This window comes from Rosa rugosa, chromosome 1 (assembly GCF_958449725.1).
Source record: "Rosa rugosa chromosome 1, drRosRugo1.1, whole genome shotgun sequence".
In the NCBI taxonomy this organism is placed as follows: Eukaryota; Viridiplantae; Streptophyta; class Magnoliopsida; order Rosales; family Rosaceae; genus Rosa; species Rosa rugosa.
Window position 1 is genome coordinate 71,608,375 of NC_084820.1, and position 9,800 is coordinate 71,618,174.

At 37.7% G+C, this 9,800-nt stretch overlaps 1 protein-coding gene across 1 annotated transcript; it reads right to left on the reverse strand.

Annotated features, from left to right (window-relative positions):
- Window positions 1-415: 415 nt before the first annotated feature.
- LOC133726685 (peptidyl serine alpha-galactosyltransferase) lies at window positions 416-5,733 on the reverse strand. Its single transcript, XM_062154282.1, has 8 exons — window positions 5,106-5,733; window positions 4,324-4,494; window positions 3,730-3,973; window positions 3,373-3,573; window positions 2,555-3,036; window positions 1,914-2,078; window positions 1,511-1,754; window positions 416-1,339 (listed from the first exon to the last, which is right to left on the reverse strand). The coding sequence occupies exons 1-8, from the start codon at window positions 5,402-5,404 to the stop codon at window positions 674-676; spliced, it is 2,472 nt and encodes an 823-aa protein (XP_062010266.1). The 5' UTR covers window positions 5,405-5,733; the 3' UTR covers window positions 416-673.
- Window positions 5,734-9,800: the final 4,067 nt, after the last annotated feature.

A 9,800-nucleotide genomic window follows, 5' to 3' on the forward strand; every position in this document is an offset into this window, starting at 1 on the left:
CCTATCATTTATTTTGATTTTGGTCAATTGGATTTGTTCCATTTCGGATGAAAAAGTCTTTGTTAGAAGAACAGATCACATGCACTGCCTATTGGATATCAAAAAAGTAAGTTATAATAAGGTATTTTGTAAGATACTATGTCACAAATTCACAAAAGGAACCGAGAAAATGTGAATATTATGTGCTAACTAATATCTAAGGAAGCCATGGGATAGTTGTATTAAACTTATGACGCATTTCTGAAAAAACATGTATTATAGCAAGTCATTTTTGACACCGATTGGATCAAATTTGGATCCCCGCCGGCTGAACCTACTTTTATCGAAAAATAGGGTCCCAAGACTCTTGGGTTGGATTTGAGCACAAATTAGAAAGTTGGGGAGAAAGCCTCACACACCACATCAGAAGCCAGAGTTGAACTTGTAAGCATGTATATAACTTGATTATGAAATGAATGCAAATACAAATTGATATCGAAATGACTGGCTACACAGCCTCCTCTTCATCTTCATGATACCCTATTTAACATTTTGTAATATTGTTAAAATAACCATTCTGATTATCCTTTGGGAACGAAACTTGGTCTGGCTTAGTAACTTTCATGGTAAAGACAAACTTGGTCTCCTCTTAGCTCTAAAAGAAGTATTGAACAGTTACCTCACAAAAATAATGTCATAATGGTACTTGTAAAAGCCTGTCACGTCCATTAACATCCATGAATCCTGAACCTGAATTTCTTCTCTTAACTCTATAACTTTTACCTCTTTTGCCTTTCCCTTTCCGACCAGAAAACAACACTGACGCGACTGTCAAGAAGCCCAAGCCACAGAATGCCCAGAAAGCAATAACCCAGAACCTGACAGAACTAAACATCCCATCTGTCTCGGTAGGTTCTGAAAGTTCCCGAGACTGATTCTTTTGCTCATGGTTGTCTTCTAGAACAGAAGTTACATTCATCTTGCCAAATTTCCTCGATACTACAACTTCGTCTGCTGCATCTGAGTTTGAGTTGGACAGGGAATTGGGATCAGGACACTTCCGCCTCACATGATGCAGCCGTAATGCTTCATTTAGTGTCTTGATGCATTCTATGCTAAGAAGATCCCTCTGCAGTATGTTATTGTCTGTCTGGTCAAGTGTTGAAGGGTCTGGTGGGTCTGGAAACTGAGCCCAGCACCTATTGACCACGTCAGTATTCCTCCAATTTGCCTTGTCAAAACTCCAGTTTCCAACTTTGAATTCCAAACCGTAGTGGAAAACTCTATATTTTATACCGGGTGAAGGAGTATATCCTGGGTATATCAGTATCTCACTGCTTATGCGATGCCTTAGTTTCAACTGCATAAAAGAAGATGGAACAGAATCACTATCAGTAGCAAGGAAACCCTTCTTTCTTTGATACATACCCACAAAGCATGGTCTCTTATGCCAGATCTAATGGGAACCTAAGGCACACAGAGTTGCAAGAAAAATACAGAAACTCTTCTATATAGAGTATAAACAATTTACCTCTGCCGCACCAAATGAGTAACCATACATCTCACTTATCCAACCAGATGAATATATATCTCCAGTAATATTTGTGGCATAATGAGCTCTGTCTGCCCGGACTTCCTCGGTTTTATGCAACCATAGTAAAGCAAATTGACGAAGATCATCTATATGCATGATGATTACACCCCCAACCTTGTCACAGGCTTCCGGATGGCTCGTATGAAGCTTTGCGAGCACATTGTCACAGCCAATAAGATAGCTAGCATATGCAGAGATTATGAACATAAGTCCTTGTATTGATTATGATCTAGAAATGTTCACTCCAGAACACATAAAAAGACATGCACAAAATTAGAGCAAGAACTGCAGCCAAACGCAGAATTACATGTGTCTTAGAAATAGCAAACATCAGCCTTACTCATAGGGAGTTGAAACTGGTTGGCCACGTGCTGCTTTGAATTCCCATGGTGTAATTGGGCCTCTCATAATCATATCAGCATCAAGAATCACTATGTACTCTGCGTCAGTATCTACATGATTCAGCCAATGAAGGACCGCAGCTGGTTTGTTAATTGCCGGATACCTGATAGAAAGAACAAATAATAAGCTTTACCTCTGTCATGGGTTGGAATACGTATTGGAGTTATCAATTTATGTCAACTCCCCAGAAATATTTTGATAGATTAATCAAGAATCCTCCCCAAGCCCCCCTCCAAAAATAAAAATAAAAATAAATAAATAAATCAGATACATGGGATTTTCGTGGAATACTTCAAGAAAGTCCTGGCTGAATATGTGACAGATATCAAAGAGTTTCAAAGCATTTAGCAGAAGATACTTCAAAAAATGTCTTGGAAAGAATCGGATGGCAGAGCTAAACTGATCAAATGATAACTAACACTAAAGTAGCCAGGCAAGTAAGGTAAAGGATCAATTTTCAAGTAAATCATTTAATGCTAAGGTGAAACTTAGAAAACTTTTCCATAACCATCAAGAGTAGCAGTGTGTTGAACCCACATCCTGGGAGAAGGAAAGAGGATATTAGAAGAATAGAATTACCAATCGCCCGTTAATGGATGTCGGCTCATGGAAGGAACATAATGTGTTGGGGCCAGATCATGGCCAGTATATTGCTTCAGGTCTTCATCAGTACAGCTGAGTAATCGCGTGATATTTCCAGGCTGTCCACTGAGGTGAAAACTGTGGACAAGTCCAACAGTCTGCCAATCGAAGTAAGGGGTGCATTCTGTGGAAAATAAAGTGTGGATTTTTGGATATGGCTTTGCAGGTTCATCTACAACCTGCTGCTGTACAGCCTGTACCTTCTCCTCAATTCCTAAAGTGGCAGCAGTCAGCTGTTTTGGTCGAGTCAGCTCAGCAAAAGTTTTGCTTTTCAGAAAGCTCATGTATTTTGACCACTTTGGCTTAGGGCAACCATTTGCTGCATGTTGAAGTAGAAGCCCCTCATTCAAAGTGTTAATGCACTCTAGATTCAAAAAGAGACCCCGCCTTTTATGCGCATCTGGTTCCATCAGTTTAACCTGGAAAAAATAAATAATGTTATATTTTACCCACGTACCAATATGTAGACCTTGAACATGATTCTCTATGTGCATGATTTTGAGATTTCTTAAATCAAAACCTCAGGATGTTTGGTTCAGCCTCAATTCACATGTATACCATATACAAATATCAAAATGGACTCTTCATACTACTAATTATGCCTATCTAAAGGGTGCCAATGATGAAATCTTAGCACAGGGATTGACTGATGCAAACATACCTCATGAAAGAAATCTGCAGGCTTCTCTTTAATGAAACGGAGTTTCCAATAATAAAGTGAATAATTATTTGTCTATTGGATTCAGAACGCATACCTCTTTTGGATAAGGAGGTTCAGGAAAGAGACGGCCGCAGTCATAAACAATACCATCTTCATGGTGATCTAATTTACTAAAGGACCAATTTCCCACGCTAAATGGCAAGCCATAGTGAAGAAGAATAGGCACAACACCCTCTTGTGGAATATATCCTGGATAGATCATCAAGTTATCATTTATTTTGTGCCGAAGACCAACCTAAAAAAACAGATAACATTACCAATTAAAAAAAAGCACCAAGAAAAGAAACTCCATGATTATCAGTGTGAGGTGGCCTTGTGAATTTGTGATAGATCCTATGGTTATCAGGAAACAAAAGAAAATGCTTAGAAGAGATTAAACAAAGTAAATTACCTCTGCTGCACCAAAAGAGTATCCATACATCTCACTGATCCATCCGCTTGAATAAATGTCACCAGTTATATTAGTTCCCCAGTGAGCTTTATCTTCTCGCACTTCTTCTGTTTTCGAAAGCCACATAGGTGCCAATGCTCGAAGATCATCTATATGCATTGCTAAGAGCCCACCAACTTTATCACAAAATTCTGGGTGCTTTGTATGCAATTGAGCCAGAATATTATTGCATCCAATCAAATATCTGAAGGAGAAATTAATTAAATGAATATACACTGATTGCCACAATTCCTACGGGCAGAAAGAATAATATGAAGTGCAAAATATATTTACTGCTTATAAAAGACTTGGGAGAAAAGGTTCACAAAACATAATTCAATCGCCAGAAAAGAAATCTCTCCACTTATGAATTTTGACAAGGATTTGTAGAGTTCATGTAGTGATTGACCAAGAAAAAGCTCAGTATACTCGAGGCATTGGCTACATTGATAATTTCCAAGGCATTCATAAATCATAATTGTCTTTTATGTCAAAACTTGGTTGCTCAGTTTTAGTGTTGTATGATTTAGAGGAAAGGAAAAAGCAAGTAAATACCCATAATATGCTGCCACAGCATAGCCTTTCTCGGCACCAAGTTCCCAAGGAACAATCGGCCCCCGTATGATCATGTCTGCATCCAGTATCACAACCCAATCAACATTCTTAGCTTCTTTACTATGCTTAAGCCAGTGCACAACTCCAGCAGGTTTGTTAATGGCAGGGTACCTGCAAAGTGAAGCAATAACATTTAGTTACTTTTTTCCCTTTTCTGCATCAAGGAAAAACAGAGTTTATGACAACTATCTACAGTGTAATTAACCCATAGCTGAACGAAAGCACTCTCGGATACCAACACAATATCACTTCTTACACCACAATATTTCTTCTGTACGTGATTACTCATAGTAACATAATACCTTCTTAAACCACTTTACCTACTTAATAACTTAAATTTGCTTTATTATGGCTACACTAATCTCCAACGTAACAAACTAACCACGCTGGAAAATCATCGTCATGTTAATCACAGCAACCACATCTGGGCTATAAACATTGGTAACCTCAACTTAAAAAGCAAGGAACAGCACTCGACTTTATACACTCAGATTCTTCATAGTAATACAACATCTTCTTTCTTACACAACCTACACTAATCTTCAATGTCACAGCTAAAAGTTTCCGACTTTACAAACCCACAAGCACAAAAGTTCAGTTCTTTGCAATAATACTACACAATTGAACTCACAAAATAACCCATCAACACATGAAGCAACAATCAAACCACAAACCCAGAATTCAAAACCCAAAATCAAACAGAATTGCAATGCAAGACTAACCAGTCACCAGTCTTAGGGTGCCTACTCATAGAAGGCACCTCAAAAGTTGGAGCCAAATGCATCCCTCTGTACTTCTTCTTCTCCTCGTCGGTACAGCTGAGCAGTCGGGTAATCGGGCCGGGTTGCCGGGCCTTCCTGAAGCTGTGCATCAGGCCCACAGTCTGCCAGTCGAAGTAGTCCTGACACTCCACCGAGAACAGAGTATGGACCCTCCGACCCGGTGGCATACCCGACTCGCCATTAACACACAAACCCAGAAGCACCAGAAGCACCAATGATGATAAGCCACCACCCATCATTGTAGAGATGAATTTCAAGCCCAGATTGGAAAAGGGTGTTGCCTCAGAGATCTCAATTTCATGGCTGTGAAGTCAAAATCAGAGCTTTTTTGTTGTTTAATGGAATTGTCAACGTAGGGAGAACATGGAATTGTTTTTGGGATTTTTACAAATGGGGGGTAATATAATAATATTGAAGGGAGATTAAATTAGGCAGTTCTAGTTGGTAGCATAGTTTAATGGACTTGTTCTTTGATGAACACAAAGGACATGAATTGCTACTGGAAGAAGATCCACTATTGCTGCTGAACTGCCATTTTGTTTCTATCATTTTTCTATGTTTTTGGTAAATTACTAAAAAGTGAAAAATACTAGCGATCTTGTTAACCAACCTTCCTAAGTTAAGAGTTTATTTCACGACCTCATCGTTTAGAAGTCAATCAGAGTGGAGATCATTGATTTGCTTGATACTTTTTTATAGTAAGTTAGTAACAAAAAGTAGGAACACTTACAAAAGAAAAATAAGGTAAGAACAAAAGGTGAGTGAGAAGAACTTTTTTTATTATAATGAGAAGTTGTTTATAATACTTTGAAATAATGAAATTTTAGAGCTGGTTAAATTAGCTCGTTAAATGAGTTATACTATAAATAATTTTCAATCTAACTATTCTTGACTTTAAAATTCTAATGTTTCAAAATTGAACATGTGGTGTACCATGACTCTGTTTTTAGATGCTACTTTTGGACAGTCATCAACTCATCATATACACATCGCGAAGATAGTAGCCTCTAATCGTACATAGTAAACACGAAAAATTAAACAAAAATACCAAATTAACATTGGAATTTGATAATAGAAAGTAGGAGCGAACTCTTAGTGAGAAAGATTGCTAACACTCTTTTTATTGAAATAAATTGATATTTATAATACTTTGGAGTATTAAAATTTTAGAACCAGAGCAGTTAAAATAGCTCGTTGGATGAGTTATACTACAAAAAAATTTCAATCTAATGGTTCTTGTTTTAAAATTTCAATACTTTAGAATATCATTAAATTTTTTATTAAAAGTAAAACTTGTATTATTGATTCGCTACTTGAAAAGTGAAACAGCAACATTTCATTTTTGTACATGTGATGTAGCATGACTCCTTGTTTAGATGCTTTTTTTAGAGAGTAGCCTAATTCCCCTCTAAGATAGCTACTACTGCCTAATCTTCTTCTCAAAAAGAAGAAGATAGTAGCCTAATCATACATAGTAATAACGAAAATAAAAGAGATTCCGGGCCGGGGCGTGGAGGCGGCAGCCTGGTCTTCTTTGACACAGAGACATAAGACTCCACAGCTAGTGGAGATGTAGAACGGAGTTTAGTTTATTAAAACCCCAGTGCCTGTTTTAGTTCTTTATTGATCATATAGTTTTCAGACGTGGTTGCTTCTCTGTTTTTCTCTTACAGAATTATGAGGAATTTGCAACCACAAGGTAGGAAATTTACAATGTTGAAAATAATGTGTGGATTTTTGGATATGGCTTCGCAGGTTCATCTATAGCCTGCTGCTGTACGGCCTGTACCTTTCTCCTCAATACCTAAAGTGGCAGCAGTCAGCAGTTTTGGTTGAGTCAGCTCAGCAAAAATTTTGCTTTTTATAAAGCTCATGTATTTTGACCATCTTGGCTTAGGGCAACCATTTGCTGCATGTTGAAGTAAAAGTCCCTCATTCAAAGTGTTAATGCACTCTAGATTCTAAAAAAGACCCCGCCTTTTATGTGCATCTGGTTTCATCAGTCTAATCTGGAAAAAAAAAATTAAAAATTAATGTTATATTTTACCCAGTTGAACGGAATCCTCTATGTGCATGATTTTGAGATATCTTAGATCAAAACCTCAGGATGTATGGTTCAGCCTCAATTCACGTGTATATTATAAAATGACTTGTAGTGCATAAAAATACCAAAGTCCATACTACTAATTAGGGGCTATCTAAAGGGTGCCTGTGATGACATATTAGCACAGGAATTGCTCTTAAATGCACCCATGAACCAAGGGCAATTGCTGATTTGCCAACCAAATTGGTACCACCAATCTACTATTAATTCCAAATTGGCAATTGTCTCTAGTTTACACAATGCACCAAGGAAAGGCAATTTGCTTGCCAATCCACTATTCACACTTCAAATTAAACTTATAATTTAATTAATTAAATAATTAGATTAATCATACAATCTTATTTTAAAAAAAGTAATGAATATTTAATTAATGGATGTTTCACTACAGCCGTTGGATCTCAATCCAACAGCTGAAATCAAAGAATTCTTGCAAAGCAAGGAGGATTTCAAAATTTCCCAACAGGTAAAAATTGTGGAGCCCAGCAACATTAGTCTGAGCAATTGCTTGAGCAAGAATTGGTCACTGAACTGCCTGGGCAGGTAGTCCCCACACGGGTCCACCCAATTGGTCAGGTAATTAATAAGCGCGCTGCATTGCATAATTGTGCTCGGTCTCCCAACTAGTCACCCAATCAACTCATTGGTGCATGTGCTCTAATGCAAACACACTTCATGAAAGAAACGTGCAGGCTTCTCCTTAATAAAAGAGAGTTTCCAATACTAAAGAGAATACTTATTTGTCTATTGGACTCGGAACACATACCTCTTTTGGATAAGGAGGTTCAGGAAAGTAAGCGACGGCCACGTACAGTCATAAACAATACCATCTTGACGGTGATCGAATTTACTAAGGACCAATTTCCGACGCTAAATGGCAAGCCATAGTGAAGAAGAATAGACACAACACCCTCTTGTGGAATATATCCTGGATAGATCATCAAGTTATCATTTATTTTGTGCCCAAGACCGACCTAAGAAAACAGATAACCATACCAATTAAAAAAGAAAAAGCACCAAGCTTTTCAAAAAAAAAGCGCACCAAGAAAAGAAGCTCGATCATGATTAAGGTGGCGTTGTGAATTTATGATCAATCCTATGGTTACCAGGAAACAAAAGAACATGGTTAGAAGAGATTAAACAAATAAAATGACCTCTGCTGCACCAAAAGAGTATCCATACATCTCACTGATCCATCCGCTTCCATAAATGTCACCAGTTATATTAGTTCCCCAGTGAGCTCTATCTTCTCGCACTTCTTCTGTTTTCGAAAGCCTCGTACATAGGTGCCAATGCTCGAAGATCATCTATATGCATTGCTAAGAGCCCACCAAATCTATCACAAAGTTCTGGATGCTTTGTTTGCAATTGAGGCAGAATGTTATTGCATTCAACCAAATACCTGAAGGAGAAATTAATTAAATGATTATACACTGATAGCCACAATTCCTACAGGCAGAAAGAATAATTAATATATCTACTGCTTATAGAAGACTTGGGACAAAAGGTTCACAAAACATAATTCAATTACCAGAAAAGAAATTTCTCCACTTATGAATTTTGACAAGGATTTGTAGAGTTCATGTGAGTGATTGACCAAGAAAAAGCTCAGTATACTCGAGGCATTGGCTACATGGATAGTTTCCAACACATTCATAATCATAATTGTCTTTTATGTCAGAGATCTCAATTTCATGGCTGTGAAGTCAAAATCGGAGCTTTTTTTGTTGTTTAATGGAATTGTCAACGTAGGAGAACATGGAATTGTTCTTGGGATTTTACAATGGGGATATATGATATTGAAGGAGATTCTGGTACTAGTTTTTTTTTTTTTGATCTGAATAGAACTTCATTAATAATGAAAAGATTACAATGAGTTATGGAGTATCAATCTAAACTTATTCCCCAACCTGGTAGAAAAGTTAGAAAGTTACCCACACTAGACTTCACACTGAAAGTCCATATTGACGCACTCATTGAGCCATATAGGCCCCGACTCTAAACAAAGGAAAGACTGACTAAGTTTTAAGGCTTCTTTTGCTAAGCGGTGAGCAAATTTATTGTCATCCCGTTTCACAAAATGGCCACTATAACTATGAAAAGACTGAATTAAAGACTTAACTTCTGCAATAATATGTCCCTCAGAACTCAAATCATCCTCATTATCTTCCAACGTGTTAATAACTGTGAGAGCATCACCTACAACTTCTAGGTTTGTGAAACCCACATGCATAGCAAATCTGAGTCCATGTAGAAGAGCAAGAACTTCAATAGATCGTGGAGGGAGGTTCCCAACTTGTGGGACTGACATAGCACCCTTCATTACACCTTGATTATCTCTGAAAATTACACCCAAGCCACAAATATCATTTTTTGTATCACATGCCCCATCAAAATCATCTTCAAACAACCAACAGCCGGTGGCTTCCATATAATATGGTTCTGTGGGTATTCATTGATAGTGACCATCCTTGGGCCACACATGCTGCCATAAGCACGTTGCCAATCATTAACCCAAGTAGGACATCAGCTGG

Excerpts from the sequence above, each read along its gene's own strand:
- LOC133726685 (XM_062154282.1), bottom strand. The coding sequence starts at position 5,404 with ATGATGGGTGGTGGCTTATCATCATTGGTGCTTCTGGTGCTTCTGGGT. Across the intron at positions 2,079-2,554 it reads CATCCATTAACGGGCGATTG|GTATCCGGCAATTAACAAAC; the intron begins GTAATTCTATTC and ends TCTTTCTATCAG. Across the intron at positions 1,340-1,510 it reads ACTCATTTGGTGCGGCAGAG|TTGAAACTAAGGCATCGCAT; the intron begins GTAAATTGTTTA and ends TCTTTTATGCAG.